The sequence below is a fragment of the Mauremys mutica genome, chromosome 2 (assembly GCF_020497125.1).
Source record: "Mauremys mutica isolate MM-2020 ecotype Southern chromosome 2, ASM2049712v1, whole genome shotgun sequence".
In the NCBI taxonomy this organism is placed as follows: Eukaryota; Metazoa; Chordata; order Testudines; family Geoemydidae; genus Mauremys; species Mauremys mutica.
This window is the reverse complement of record NC_059073.1, coordinates 195,591,540-195,608,053: the sequence shown is the minus strand read 5'-3', so window position 1 is coordinate 195,608,053 and position 16,514 is coordinate 195,591,540. Positions and strand designations below refer to the sequence as shown.

The following is a 16,514-nucleotide window of genomic DNA, read 5'->3' as shown; positions in this document are numbered from 1 at the left end:
GTATCAAAATTGAGTCTAGCGAAAAACAAAGATGTTAAACTAAATTGCCTTTCCCATAACTATTTGGAGGTGATTTAAAAATTCCGCTAAGAAATGACAGCTATAAATCTATCACGGTAGCTCTACATCATTTCCAATACTGTGAGATCACAGCTTGGACAATTGTTTTATGTGGCTGCAGTGTCACTTCTAAATATAATATTTCAATTCTTGGGAACTTGTTATAAGGTACCAGGAAGACAGATCTTTTCTAGTGCTTAGCAAGACACTGGAAAGGGGCATCAATGAAATATCTGGTAATGTAACCCCTTTCTTACATCTTCGCTACCTTGCCTTTAGCTAAGGGCACATTCCTACCCTCCAGTACCAGGCATACATTACTGCACATCTTGTAAAATCAGCATTTGGTTACACCTCTGTTTTGCTACTAATATTTGCTTATAACTGTGCAAAGGACACTGAGATACTTCAAATATGGAAGGAACTATTTAAAATGAAATTCTATTTAAATAGTATACTATATTGACATTTTAGCAGTTTCAATGGTAATCTGATGCCTCTTTATATGAAGCATATATTTATAAATAGTATATAAAGGGTTAATAAATTGTAGCTGTTTTAATAAATGGTTTTCAACTTATATTGTTAGAGTTCAATAGTCAATAAGGTTGCTGATAACCTTGGCTCATAGCCATATTTAACACATATTACTAATGTCTGTAACATACTTATAATATCTATTACCCTTTATAAACTATTTCTACATGGTCCTGTGATAGATTTGTTCTGAGTCAGGAGCAGACTCAGCATGCTGTCATCAAATATAGGTTAATTGAGACCTAATTGGAAGGTCAATCGACTGAGTAGAGCTACAGCTGAGGGACTAATTAGAGGGAGAAGAAACCTCAGGAGATGGATGCATATAAATTGAGAAGAGGGCAGCCTGGAGTGGAGTGCCAGAGGCTTGCAGGATGTCTGTGTGCTCTCTTCCCTTCCCTTCCCCAGAAGCAAGTGGGGACACTGGCTAGGGCTTGTAAATAGCACTATAGGCAGAGGCCTGCTGGAACAACAAAATAAAACAGGCTAGTAGTGAAGGAGACCTGAAGTGGTGCGCTCTGTAATTAAGGCCTGAAAGGACTCTCAGACCACCATGTGACTCCTTAATACAAAGTATGGCCCACGTTTTTGTTAATAAAACTCATGGAAAGAAATTGCTTTTTCTCAATTGTTTGTTCATTCCCTTGAGTATTTTCTGAAGTCAACCTTCACTGTATTCTGTAACAATATTAGTTTTGGACTATGTGTTTGAAGTATGAAATAAGTGGGAGTGTACTATTATTATCAGACATGGTTGAGAATTTTCCATTGAACCACTTTTTCAATGGAAAACATGGGGAATATGTCTATTTTCCCACACAAAAAAATTTCTTTCGGGAAAATTAAAATGAAAAGGTTCCATTTCGTGTCAGTTCAACATTAATCTGTTTTGTCTGCCTGAGCCATCTTGGTGCCTCAGTCTGAGTGCCTCATGCCCACATTCTCTTCTGTGGACCAGGCTTCCGAGCCACTCTATCTCCCATGATGCACTGTGGTACTGGAGCCCCCACGATGTATGGCAGCAGCTCTGTCGGAGAGAAAGACTTTGGGAGATACAGCCCAACCAACCCATAGGGGGAAAGGGGAGTATGCAGCTTCCAAGTGACAACTCTCATGAGGCACCATGACTGTTCAAGTGCATGAAGATTAATGTCAAACTGCCTCAATCTGAAACATTTTGACATTTTCCAAATCAAATTTGGGGGCGATTTTCATTCCATGAAAAGTTTTGATATTTTAACTTTTCATTTTGTTTCAAGACCTGTGTGATGGAAATTCCATTTTTCAGACATCTCAAATTTTTACTATAATTACAGATTCTCATGCCCTTAATCATATTCAGTAGCAACTTCACAACGAGACTATTCATGGAGTAAGGTACTATTCTGCAGAATATGGGTAGCAGAAGAACCTGGTCCATAGTAGTTACTTGTGCATTCAACAGCAATTTTCCAGGATATGTCATCATTTCTTATAATACTCCCTTTTATAAATGACAAAGACTCTGGGGATGTGTATCAGAAATATAATAGATGTGAGAAAAGTCACACTGTTATCATTAGCTTAAAAAGTTATTTTATAATTGTTAACATAATAGCAGTTATTTATATATTTCATTTGAATGCTTAGTAGAATGAAAAGGTTTTAAATGTTCTTTTCTATTTTTCTTTACTGTGTTTTCTCGCCTCTAGGACCCTCTGATCTGTTTGGTGTTTCTTACGCTTGATCTATCTTTATCTATTCTCTTGATGTGAGGTAGTAAATAATATTAGGGTATTGGCAGAGTGGAAGGGCCTTAATGCTGAATTATTGTGTTGTAATACATTTTTAAGACTGTGCGGAGTTATTGGTAGAAATGGGCTAGAGGCAGCATTCTCTTTTGAATGTTCACAAAGGCCTAGCTTTAATTATTTGGTATAAATGCTGATTTTAATGTTTTAATTCTGTGTTCCCCTAAATATTATTGATATGGTTGCTGCTCTCTCTTGGCTAAATTCCGGCTTTGAGAACCATAGCTACATTGAGGAGGGTATAGAAGTGTAGTGCCTAATGGGAGGCATTCTGCTCACAAAGAACACAAACAGCCAGGATGTCTCCAAGGCACTGAGGGAAGAGTGCTCATATGTGCACCCCCACACACACACAAAAAGGAGTACAGTGTGCACTTCACCCACCATTGGCCTCTAAATGCTAGCAGATTGCTTGAGGGAAAGGAGCCCTAGCTATATGCCCTACTGACCAGTTCACATCTTCTTTGGCATGTTGAACTTCTCTGACAATTCTTCAGGACCACAAATATCCCCATTGTGCCTGCCTCCTGCTAGGAGCATTAGAGGGGAAAGAGCTCCTTTTTTCCCCTCAGCCCCTCAGTGCAAAAAGACAAGTTCTTAGAAGTTAAAGTTGGTAAATACCCCTCAGCTTTTTCAATATAGACTTGCCCCATCAGTAAATGATTTTTCAGTTCTTTGTCTGATCCCATTTTAAATCTCTCAAGTGCTGGAGTGTTCAACAATCCCTGTAAGATTATTCCACAATCCAGTAGGACTCAGGCAATTGGGTTCAATTCCAGATGTCCTACAAGCTTTCTGTGTAACCTTGGGGAACTTAGGTTATCTCTCTGTGTATTCATTTCTCCATCTATAAAATGGGAATAGTACTTTCCTTCCTCTTAGGGAAGTTATGAGGATCGATTTGATTTGTTAATGGTTGCAAGGTGCTTCATTTCTTCATCCTAGACAGACATATAAAGGAGCACCAATTACGTTCAATAATAATAATTTATTTATTGCTATTTATTCCTGCTATTTTTCAAAGAATGTCTCAGCACATTCACTTTCTCCTTTACCTCTCTTCCTGTTATTGTTTTCAAGACGTTGGAGCATTTTTTGAAGAGGGGATGTGGCTCCGATATAATTTCCAGTCCCCAGGGATCAGTGTGAAAGACTTAGTCAGCCGAACTATGTTGAGCTCTACAGACCATGATAACACTGTGCCAGACCTCAGATTGAATAAGGAGGCGCTCAGTTTCAGCTTCAGTACCACCAAGTCCCCTTGTGTCCTCCTGTACATCAGCTCTTACACTCAGGACTACATGGCAGTGCTTGTCAAGCCATCTGGTAAGTGATCATTCTGAGCTTTCTCCGCTGAAGTTACTACTGATAAAAAAAAAATTGACACACAATAGCCAAAGCAAAAGCCATGAGCTAATGAGAAGATCTCTCCAGCCATGTAATTTCAAAACTGGAGAGACAAGGCCTGATTCTGTATTTTATTGCACTAGCTTTACACTGGTGTAACTCTTTTCAAGTCAATGGAGTCCCATGGAACTGGTGTAACCGAGTTGAAAGTCAGGCCCATAGGGTGGATTGAGATTCTGGCATAAAAACCCAAAGCAGCATCCATTTTAATAAATATAAAATACAGAGGTTAGATTATAAGGTAGGGAGGTTGTTTTGAAGTCAGATTCCTGCATTAAAATGTGTACTATACAACCTATTATTTTCTCTCACCTTTACTTTTCCTTAACCCCTCCCACCACCCAGGGCCTGATCCAGCTGCCACTGACATCAATGGGAGTTTTACCATTGACTTCAATTCAAGTAAGAGTAGGTCTAATGTCAGGAAATAGGAACACTAAGAAATACTGGATTATAAAAAACATAAATAAGGAAGGCTTGTGGTCTAATGGTTAGACCACAGGTCTGGGAGACGAGTTATGAGATTCTGTAACTGGCTTTATCCCTGAATTGCTGTTAGAACATGGACAAGTCTGTGTGTGCCATTGTCCCTGTATAAAACACAAAGCTAATACCCATCTCACAGAGGCATTTTTTTTGACAGCCAATCACTTCGGGCTACTGCCATTTTAAACACCAAAATTCCAAAACCAGGTCCCATTGGGATTCACAAATCCTTACTAAAAGTTAGGTGTGGTGATGATGAGTGTCATCACGCCTAAATTTCTTTCTGAATATAGCCCTTTTTTAAAGCACTGTGATATCCTCTGCTGCCGTTGCCCCTCTCAGCCCAACCCCTAAAATTAGTTTGTTACATAATCAAAGTGAATACAGTGAAAGTCCAGGGCTTGATCCTGCAGACTCTTAGGTTTGTGAATTACTTTATTCAGGTGCCAAAGTGTTTCCAGGATCAAGCTCTAAGCAATGTTTGTCAGTGTCACTTAATCGTAAGCAGCTACAATATCAACTCATTCTCAAATGTTTAGTGCAGCTTATCATTGTTGGGAAGGGAAAGTCAGGAAGGAGGTGAGTGGTATTTCTGAGAAGAGGAGAGGTGCATATGGACAAGAAGGAACTTTTTTTTTCCAGTTTGCATTTGGACTGCTGCATTATATAGAATCTTAAAATAGTCCTGGCTCACAAATGCATTTATATATTTTTAATATAAGCCCCAATTCTCACATTTACAATACATAGGCAGACAGCTGCACCTTTGCAGACCCCATTGGCTTCAATGGGACTATGTGCAAATGCATCCCTCTGCCCACACATTGTAAATTGCAGGATTGGAGCCATATTTATTATTTATTTCTAATTTTATAAATATTACATCAATAAAGACAGATGGCACCTTTCCAGCAGAATTACAACTCAAATATAAGATTAGAACCACACAGTCAACATTTCAGTAAAGGTTGCTTTAAATCCACATCTAAATCCACTTTTAGACACCTAAATAAGTGGCCTAATTTTCAGAAGTGTTCACCTCACTCGGTAATGTCTGTTGAAGTCAGTGGAAACTGTTGGGTGCGTAGCACTTCTGAAAATCAGGCCACCTATTTAGATGCATAAAAAGGTACTTAGAAGTAGAGCTGGCTAGAAAAGAGAGATGTGGTGGGGAAGTATAAAATTCAGACTTTTTGTTGAAATATCAAAAAAGAAAATATTTCAATTCAAAATGGTGCTGCTATGTTTTATGGGAGTTGTAATTCAGATTCCTCATGCTCCTATTCTCTTCTGTGGTCTGGGCCCTTTGGCCAGACTATATCTCTAAAGATGCACAACCTTTTCCTCTCTTGGTGAGGGGAGAGAATGCATCATAGGAATCCCGGGCCATGGTGCATCATGGGAGAAGTAATCTAGCCAGAGAAAATGGAAGCATAAGATATCTGAACTACAGCTCCCATGGTGTATAACAGCATCATTTTGAATCAGAATATTTTGGGGTTTGGCTAAAAACTGAAAACGTTTGGTGTGAGGGCATTCAGTTTTCTGATGAAATATTGAAATTTTCTGCAAAAAAAGTTTCAAAAAACCAATTCTCCATTGAAAAAGAGCTGCAATGAAAAAAATTTGACCACTTCTGCTTAGCAACCTAACTTGAAGCACCCATTTGTCAAAACCCTTTTGCGTCAAATATTAAAAGGTTTCCTTCAGAGTCCTTCAAAACACCCCAAGGACAGCTGACCCATAAATAACAACTCAATGGGATAGAAAGAAAGCCTTGTGTTCACATATAATTTCAATATTCATCTGTCATAAATCAGATGTTATACTTATTCCATAAGTATCCTTAATTTATTGATGGAAATCCTTATTCCCTCTACCAAATAAAATGATTATTCTTTTATTTCTGTATTTAGCTTTAACAATTTTATTTGGGCAAGGATAACAATCTCAACAGAACAGTCTTGCTTTATATGTTAAGTCACTTTCATACCATTTCATGTATAATTCTGACTTGTTTATTTTTTAGTTAGTACTGTTTGCAGCTGCTTTCGTTTTGAGACACTGGTCACTATCTGGTTTATGGTTGTAAACTGGAAACAATTACCACTCCCACTAGTTTTAAATTGTCAGGCACTGACTCTTCCTATTTAAATTCTTCTGCAGCAGAGCTCAACTCCAGGAGCGATTTAAATATGAAATGATGGAGGTCATAAGTAAAAAGTGAAATGAGGAGGGGGGGAAAAAGCTCTGGGAAATAAAGGTGTAAATAGTTTAAAATGTACATTTCTTTCTATAGGAAACTTACAGATTCGATACAACCTTGGAGGCACTGGAGAGCCATATAACATTGATGTAGACCACAGAAACATGGCAAATGGACAGCCACACAGTGTTAATATCACACGGAATGAAAGGGATATAGTTCTCCAGGTAAATATACATCTGAGCCTTTGAATACTATATAGCTTTATTACTAACAGTGATAGTCAGAGGTATACCAACTATTACTATTATTGCCTTTCATACCAAGATACGAATACATGTTACAAACATAGCATAACTAGTGCCATATCTACTGAATCCCAGTCTTGTGAGCTAGTCATAGGAGCATCCTTTCTTTCTTACCTATGCCTTTCTTTCAAATATGCCTATCCTTAAATTTATGAACATGAATAGATCCACTGAGCTCAATGGAGCTATGGCCAATGGAGCTATTCAAAAGGATAAAATTCAGGATGTGCATAAGTGTTGGCACGATTTGGGACATAAGTGAAGGAGTATGATTGAGGGCCTAGGACTCTAGATTCCTGAGTTCCAGTCCTAATTCATTTTCTGTGTGACACTGGCAAGTACTTCACCTATTTGTCTCTCAGTTTATTTCTCTGTAAATGAGCACAATACTGTTTACGTACCTCACAGAAAGAACAGGAGTACTTGTGGCACCTTAATTTATTTGAGTGTAAGCTTTCATGGGCTACAGCTCACTTCTTCAGATTCATGTAGTGGAAAACTACATGCATCCGATGAAGTGGGCTGTAGCCCACTAAAGCTTATGCTCAAATAAATTTGTTAGTCTCTAAGGTGCCACAAGTACTCCTGTTCTTTTTGCGGATACAGATTAACACGGCTGCTACTCTGGTACCTCACAGAGGCACTGTGAGAAGCAGTTAAAGTTTTCTGAACACCCTTTTCTTTGTTTAACTATATGTTAATCAGATAGTGCTGCTTTCAGTTCCTGTCACATAGGTGTATACATATGGAGAATATCGAATGGTGTGGTATAAAAGCTTTACTGCCATGAGTTTCAGATAGACTGAGTACTTACAAATGGCAAACCCAAAATAAAATAGGCATATCATCCCAGACAAGTGCCAATAAAACCTTTATACCACACTGCAGCTTCATTTATTGGCTTCATTTATTGTACAAATGCCTCAAATTTTATAGAAAAACTATTTGAGAAATATTTAGGAAGTATTCAAAAATGTTCTTCTGCCTTTATGTTCCCTTAGCACCATGACTCCAGCTGTCCAAGCCTTAGAGACAGAGAGAATACATATTAGAAACTTCAGAAAATTACACAAAATAGATTTATTGTACATAATAATGTCCTAGTATTTGTGAGCTGCTAAGGCTAGAAACAAAAGCTGTATGTCCACCAGAAAGGGAGAATTTCTGGGGTTTCTATTGGTATAAATCCTGCTTCTAGCGTTAATGTGTTGTAAGATATGGGACCTTAATTCTGTCATTAGTGTAGAATTGAATATTGCCCTTCCTCAGCCTTAGGATACTGTAATTTTGGAGAGAAATTCCACATTTGAGAAAATGAGGGAAACATTTCTCTGGCAGGGTTTGTTGGCTGGTTTTTTAGTTATTTAAATAATAGATGTTTGAAGATTGACCTACAGGTCCCTCAAGGAATCTCAGAGAGCTGGTCCATACTTAAGGCATCCAAAGAGTTGACTTCCTTATGTTATGTTGGCTTCTTTAATCCCCTCGCCTAGTTTACAATGTGTGGGAACCAACACAGCAGGCACCATGAATAAAATATAACAAGAGGAGGTCTCCTTGGGAACCAAGCCAAAAGATCAAGGATGGGAGCTGCATTTACCAGGAGGTGATCAAAATGGATACCTGCCAGTAAAAAAACAGCAGGGGGAAGCTTTGTCAATTGATTATGGCATCATTTGCCTGAAGCTCACAGTTGAGTACGCACACATCTCTGATTCAGAATCACGTTGGTTGCACTGAGGCAGAATTTCTTCAGAAAGTTACTCATATGTTTGTAAAGAGTCACAGCCTCAGCAACTGTGTAACAGGTATAGACTATTCACCAAACTGTTTGGTAGGGTGTTTCTTATTTATCAAACTATAAACTGATAGCAGATAAGATTTGTAGTCAGTTTTTCCTCTGGACCTTAAATGCTTCTATTTTATGGTGCCTGGAATGTTTCCTGAAGATGTATGGCTGATTGTTACAATTTGTTCTCAAACTTGGTGATGGGATATGAAACCCTCTTCCAGACTCTATTTGGAAAATGCCAACACAGTTAAGGGTGCCCGCCTTGCATTAATTAGCCTAACTAGCTTCTCATGGGGTTAATCCAACATTTTTGCAGTATGTTACGTTGAGAGTGAGAGAGAGTAAACTACCCACTTGGGTCCTTGGAGGCTTCCACACACCTCTAAGGTTGCACTGATAGGGTAAACTAGGTTGAGGGCTTTTTACCCTGTCAGGTCAGCAGATGTATGGAACAAAACTGGGTTAAATAGTTGGGGAGCAGATGCAAGTAAGGCTTATTAAACTACAGGGCCCAGACGATATGCATGAAAAAGAGGATAAGGAAAGGAGTGGCTCATGATAGGAAAAATCCTGTGCTACCCATATCATACCCTGGAAAAGGGAGAATTTTAATTTGGTTCTGGTTTGTACTCCAGAAAAGGGAAGGCTTTGAGGTTTACCTGTTTTTCCCCTGTAAATGAGACAGCTTTAACGTGGGCATATACATACTTAAGAGAAGAAGGCATTGTTTTGTTCTGGTGGGACACACTAACCTCTGACGCAGAGCCCATACCGAGACACAGGATTAATATCACCTGCCATTTCCCAGAATTTGGGAAGATGTGCGCTCCTTTGTACTTGAAAATGTAGGTATTAGAGAACAAAGTGACGTCTTTTCTCAGGGCACGTTTACACTGGCAGAGTTACAGCACCAGCAGTTACAGCGCCGCTCAGAGAGCACTGAAGGGAAACTGCTGTTGTGTGTTTACACTGTCAGCTGCCTGTGCAGTAATGTGTTCACACTTGCGACACTTGCGGTGGTATTCAGAGCGGTGCACTCTGGGCAGCTATCCCACAGAGCATCTCTTCCTCTTCTGCAGCTAAGAGTTGTGGGAAGGCAGAGGGGGTCGCGGGGCATTCTGGGTCCTGTCCCAATGCCTGTGATGCATCACTTCACATCCCAGCAATCCCTGTGCTTCCGTCCAAATTTGGCACCATCTTTCAGTGGTTTGTGTACTGTGAGCTCTGCATCTTCGGTCTGCAGGCATGGATCCCTCAGTGTTGACCAATATGCTGCTCGCTCTCACTAACACATCACAAGTGGCAGTGGAGTTATTCCTTAAACTACAAAGTCAAGAGGAGTTTGACATTGATCTTGCCACATGTAGTAGCTACGACATGAGATTGCTTGTGGCATTCATGGAGGTGCTGACCACAGTGGAACGCCGCCTTTGAGCTCAGGAAACAAGCACTGAGTGGTGGGATCACAATGTCATGCACGTCTGGGATGACGAACAGTGGCTGCAGAACTTTCACATGAGGAAAGCCACGTTCATGGGACTGTGATGAGCGCACCCCAGCCCTGCAGCACAAGGACACGAGAATGAGAGCTGCCCTGTCATTGGAGAAGCGCATCGCGATTGCACTATGGAAGCCGGCTTCTCCAGACTGCTACTGATCGGTCACTAACCAGTTCAAAGTGGGAAAGTCGACTATTGGAGTCATGTTGATGGAAGTGTACAGGGCCATTAATTGCATCCTGCTCTGAAAGACCATGACTCTGGGCAACGTGCGTGACATGGACGGCTTTGGACAAATGGGCTTCCCTAACTGCGGAGGGGTAATAGATGGCACACATATTCCAATTCTGGCACCAGACCACATAACCACTGAGTACATTAATCGGAAGGGGTATTTCTCTATGGTTTTCCAGGCCCTTGTGGATCACAGTGGGCATTTCACAGACATTAACGCAGGCTGGTCTGGAAAGGTGCATGACGCACACATCTTTCAGAACACTGGCCTGTTCAGGAAGCTGCAAGCAGGGACTTTCTTCCCAGACTAGAAGATCACCATAGGGGAAGTCGAAATGCCCATTGTGATCCTGGGAGACCCTGCCTTCCCCTTAATGCTGTGGCTTATGAAGCCAAACACAGCGCACCTTGACAGCGGCAAGGAGTAGTTCAACAATAGACTAAGCAAGTGCAGAATGACTGTTGAGTGTGTTTTTGGCCGTTTAAAGGCCTGCTGGCTCTGCCTATATGGGAGGCTGGACCGAATGAAGGGAAGGGTGAAAGCACTCAGGGCGGGACCGCTGAGGCTCAGCACCTGGAGACTGAATTTGAACAGTCAGAGACCAGGGCTATTAGAGGGGTGCAGCGTGTGGCCATAAGGATCAGGGATGCCTTGAGGCAGCACTCTGAAGCTGAAAGCCACTAATATTTGTTGCTGTGCTTGGAAGTGCAGTGCTTGTAATGCTAGGAGGTGATTGTGATTGGTGCAGACAATGTACTATGAAGGTTTAAGAAAATTGCCTGTTGCTTTGCAGGGCTCTGTTTGCTTTCAATTAATAGACTAAAAATTGCTTTCAAACCAAAAGGACTCTTTTATTAAAAAACAACAACCGGAGGGGAGAGAGAAACAAAAAAAACACATCAGAATTGAGGGGGATGGGGGAAGGGAGGGTCCCAGGTGGAGGTGGGGTCCCAGGACAGTTAAAGATTTGTGTATGTCCAGGTGCCCTATCCAACCTTCTCCTTTGGAGTACAGTGCAGTGGGTACTGTACTTCAGCTACTATTCACATACCTGTCATTAACTGGCTGACCCCTGGCAAGCACACATGAGCCACAAGACCCCCAAAATGGTGAGTAACCGCAGGGGCAGGGGAAATCAGTGTTGCAGGACCATACTGGACACTTGGCTCTTGGAGAGAGCCAGCACTGTGGGGGAGAGGGGCTTTATAATCATTACTATCCCCACTTTTCCATAGTCTGTGTTCGTTATGGAAGATATCTCACTGCTGAGGGTGAGCAGGGAATCAAGGGTGGGTCTTCTCCAAGACTGCGGCTTCCACCCTGGCCCTTATGCAGCTTGCCTGTATGCAGCAATGCCCACCCCCATGACAGCAGAGTGGTGTGGGAAAGTCACCCTTAATGGGCCAAGAAACAAAGCAGCTCTGCCAACGAACCTGCAGCAGTGGATTGCCCAGTATCTCCATGAGAATTTTGTGGAGATCTCTGAGGCAGAGTCCCGTGAAGTGAGGGAGTCAATCAACACCCTGTTCCGCCGCTCAGGCTAGGCATGTTGTGGTATGTGCATTATACAGACAGAAGCCTGCTTTCTGCAACCCTCCTGCCCCCAACAACTCACTTCAGTGATTCCCAAAATCAAAGTCGCTTACCAGGGGCCTCTTCTCCTGTTTGCGCTTCGCCAAGCTCCGACAGCTGTTACTGGCTAGACTCCTCTGGGGTAGAGAAGAGCTCGATCCACTCTCAATTGGCATGCAAGCCACCGAAGTATCCACAGTGGCCTTCGCAGTGGAGGTGGGGTCGCCACCGAGTATCGTGTCCAGCTCTTTGTAGAACTGGCAGCTCATGGGCACAGCAGTGGACTGGCGGTTTGCCTCCGGCTCCTTCACTTTGACCTTGCACTGCAATGTGTCCCAGTCATGGCCCCTTTCTGTCATGCATCGTGAAATCTGTCCATGGGTATCATAATTCCTATGGCTGGAGTGCAGCTGGGACTGGATAACCTCCTATCCCCAAATGTTGATGAGTTCCAGCAGCTCGGCATTGCTCCAAGTGGGGGATCGCTTGGTGCGTGGAGCAGGCATGGCCACCACGAAAGATGTGCTGAAACCACTGCAAGCGTCACCGAACAAACAGGAAGGGAACTTTCAAAATTCTCAAGGAATTTAAGGGGTGGGGCTCACGGTTGGTCACCTGAGGGCAGGGCAGTAGAGTTCAAACTTATGACCAGAGAGGTGAGAACAGGCATTGTGGGACACCTTCTGGAGGCCAGTCACAGCGCTGTAATCGACCAGGATGTCTACACTGGCACCGTGGCGCAGTACCCCCAGCGCAGAAAGCTCGACGCCTCTCATCGGGGTGTTTTTTTTACAGCGCTGCAACTGCGCAGTTTATGTGCACTGAGTGGCTTGGCAGTGTGTACACCTCGGGAGTTACTGCACAGAAAGCTGCTTTACGGTGCACAAACTTGCCAGTGTAGACAAGGCCTCAGTGTCCTAAGGCAGGTCACAATGTTTGGGTTCTCTTTGGCACAATACTGCTGCACCAAGTGGACTTGTATTTCCTTTTATAAACCATTTTACAGCCAGACTAGCAGATTGTTTACCTCTTTAAATGAGGCAGCTTGCTTGCCAGATGCAGTTTCTCAAACTCTCACGGCGCTATAAAATGTCACTCTCATGAGTGCACCAACTCCAGTGCATGGGGTTTGTTTTTCTTGTGTTAACAGCAAGTTCATATTCAGAATACCTGTCTCTCTAACTTACTGTAATAACCCTGTACGGTACATTCAGTGTCCAAAATATTTAAATAATCTTCACTCTGACAATAAATCGCTACTACTTATGTTCTGTGAAGTTGTTTTATCACAACTCTCAGGGGTATCACTTATGAATAAATAGAATAAGAGGTTCATTATTGAGCCCGTTGGTACTCCAGTGATGCGATAAACATAAGTCTGTTGAATACTTGGATAGTAACTTATGTCTTTGTGCCGGTCAATCAGAACTTGATTAAAGTCTTTGACATAAATACATATAGGCTTAAAAACAGATGTTTAGTGTGAATGATTTTAATTGTTGGAATTATGGCCCTCATTGCTAATATCAGCATATTTAAACAAAGTAACAGGGACTCTGTCAAACAGGTTGTATATTACAATTTTCTCATTCAGTGACTGTGAATAAATCAACAGTTATTGCCTCATTAAACTACTGTGTCCTGTTTGTAATGCCACCATTTTCTCAGGAATTGTGTCCAGTGTTGACTGTTGGTCTAGGCTTCAAGAAAACTGTATTTTAAAAAAAAATTCATATAGGCAAACATTTGATCTTTTTTTCTTCTGCTGTTTTGATGACGTGGACAAGGTTTAAATTTGCTTATAAAAATTCTTGTGTCTCACCTCTATTAAAATGTCAACTACCAGTAGCCATGGCACATTTCCAAGACTGCGTAAGTTCATCTGTGGACAGGAAGAAGCTAAGTAAGACAAATGGGGACTATGTTATCCTAGTAAATGAAAAGTCAAGAGCTGGGCTTTAGGCCATGTAGGGCGAGTTTTATTTGTTTTGACTTCATTAAAGGTTATAACACTTCAGTAGGGTATTTTCCAGATCATAAACAACAGAACAGTCTCGATCGAATATCAAGTTTTTGGGGGAAGAAATGGTGTTTAGAGTTATTCACACATCAATAAAGCCTCTTTTTAAAATAATAAAAAAGAAGTCCAAGAAAAAATCTCCCTATGCTTAGGGCCTGATCCAAAGTCAATTGAAGTCAATGAGAGTTTTTCTGTTGATTTCATTGGATTTTGGATTACGCCCTTATAGAGCCATGAATGAAAAGAATTTCTGTCTCAGGGCTAGACTCATACGTTCTCCCTCTGGCTTCCCATGCAGTGCCCCAAAAATCAAGATTCCAAATGAGGATGGAATCTGGACAATATACTTCCTATTACACTTGTTTTTCCTGTTGTGCTATATAACAGTTATTTAGTTTGTTACACAAGAAATAAAAATGGGATGTATTTTAATATTAAATAGAATAATACCCAAAGGAACACAGCAAAATGCAATGTTAATCAGTTTCCTCATTGGGATATATTTGTAGATTCTCAGCAGGTCTCCAAATCTCCATGCCTTCTTTTAAAGCCATTTCCATGGATGTATTATGTGCCCCAGGGCTATGTACCACCCAGACCAACACATTTCTACAGGAACACTTTCGCCATCCTATATAAGCTTCATGAAATATATGAATTTCGTTCGAAAGTAATATCAGTGTCTGGCATTAAATCTAACATACTCCCATCTACAGTTTGCAAAATGAGACTGTTTTCTAAAGGTTCTTATATTAAAACATTTTTCTTCTCTTGGGCCTATATTTTGAAGCATAAATTTTCCTGATGCATTAAATAACCATTTGCAAGTAGTCCACACTCTTGTATTTCTGGAACCATGGAGTCTGGTATCTGAAACCCACCTCACAATGAACTGTTCTTTGATACCCATCCACATACACTCAAATCTCATTCAGAACAAGCCATTCTTCTTTCAGGCCAACAGCCAAAACATGCCATATGTTTGAAACACTGGAAACCCTGGTTCCGGTCTCACCAAAGGTTTATCTTTTTCTATAAAGCTATTATTTTACCTCTGGAAGCCTGAGGGCTATAACTCTGGTCTTGCAAAGGGTTATGCATAAGTGTCTTCCATGGGATGCCACTTCCTCAGATGCAGGGCTGGTGCAACCCATTAGGCGACCTAGGCAGTCGCCTAGGGCACTAGCATTTGGGGGGCAGCATTTCGGGTCCTTTGGCGGCAACCGCAGTGGCCGGATCTGTGGCCGCCCCGGTCGTTGTCGGCATTTAGGCGGAGGGACCTGTGGCAGTGGGGCACAGGTAGGGCCGCCTGCAGCAAGTAAGGGGGGGCGCGGCACGCAGGGGAACTGCTCCCACCCCAGCTCACCTCTGCTCCGTCTCCTCCCCTCAGCATGCTGCCCTGCTCTGTTTCTCTCCCTCCCAGGCTTGCGGCGCCAAACAGCTGATTGGCGCCGCAAGCCTGGGAGGCGGGAGAAGTGGAGTGGTGACGGCGTGCTCGGGGAGGAGGTGGAGAAGAGGTGAGCTGGGGGCTCACGGCTCCCCGGGCCGGGGGGGAGCTGCCACGGGGGGGGCACCTTGCGGGGGAGCAGAGATCTGCCACAGGGCTCAGGGTCAGGGGGGGCGCAAGGTGGAAGTTTTGCCTAGGGCGCAAAACATCCTTGTACCTCTCCTGCTCAGATGTAACACATGGAAGTATCAGAATCTATGCCAGGGACATCAGCACTCATGCTCAGGATACAAAATTCAAGGGTGACTGGCAATTCTCTCTTCTTAGGCTGGAGGGGACTTGAAGCATGATGGAGAGAATGTACTCAGGGAAATAGTGTAAAATGTTCTTGGAACACACCCTGGTAGAGACAGGACTGTCTTATAAGTAATGATTGATGATTCAATTCAAATAAAGTGAACGGAAGCCTGAGCCTTCACCAAATGCTTGAAATGAACCCAATGTATTTTTTTATTTTTTGCTTTTTGCAATTCAAAGAAGTTTAGTAAACTGGGTGTGGCTCTGCATTTCCCAATTTCATCAAAAACAGGAAGTAGAAAGACCAAAATCCCATGAGAAAAACAATGAAGCATTAGTTTATGACTGAGTTGAAGCCAGAAGGACTGGAAAATTTGCAGAAAAGTCCATATCCCTCTTTACTAAATGGGAGAGTCAAATATTAATATCCTGAAATTCAGGGGCCATAGGGACCTTCTCTCCTCATTGGCACATGTGTGACTCCCATTGAACTCAACAGAAAAAAAATAAATCAATAGAAATCTTTCCTATACATCCCAGGACAGAATTTAGCCCTAAGGTTGTATTGCTTTTATGAAACCTGAAGCTGTAACCATTTGCACTCCTTAGACTTGCTGCTGATAAGCTGAACTATGTATTATTGCAGACAAATCTTTTTCCTCCCACCGCTCCACACACACACACACACACACACACACACACACACACACACTTGTCAGTCAACTAGCAAAGTCTCAAAGCTTTACGCATATTAGAGCAGCAGTTGTCAACTTTTTTTCATTTGTGGACCCCTACAGTTTTCAAATAGAGGTGCGGACCCCTTTGGGAATCTTAGACATAGTCTGCGGAACCCGAGGG

The 16,514-nt window shown here is 42.0% G+C and overlaps 1 protein-coding gene across 1 annotated transcript in view; it reads left to right on the top strand.

Annotated features, from left to right (window-relative positions):
* CNTNAP2 (contactin associated protein 2) overlaps window positions 1–16,514 on the top strand; it is a 1,334,251-nt gene that overhangs the window by 1,227,980 nt on the left and 89,757 nt on the right. Inside the window, exons 20-21 of the mRNA XM_045005260.1 lie at window positions 3,468–3,713; window positions 6,580–6,713. Coding sequence (XP_044861195.1) covers window positions 3,468–3,713; window positions 6,580–6,713 — 380 coding nt within the window. The remainder of the gene's footprint in view (window positions 1–3,467; window positions 3,714–6,579; window positions 6,714–16,514) is intronic.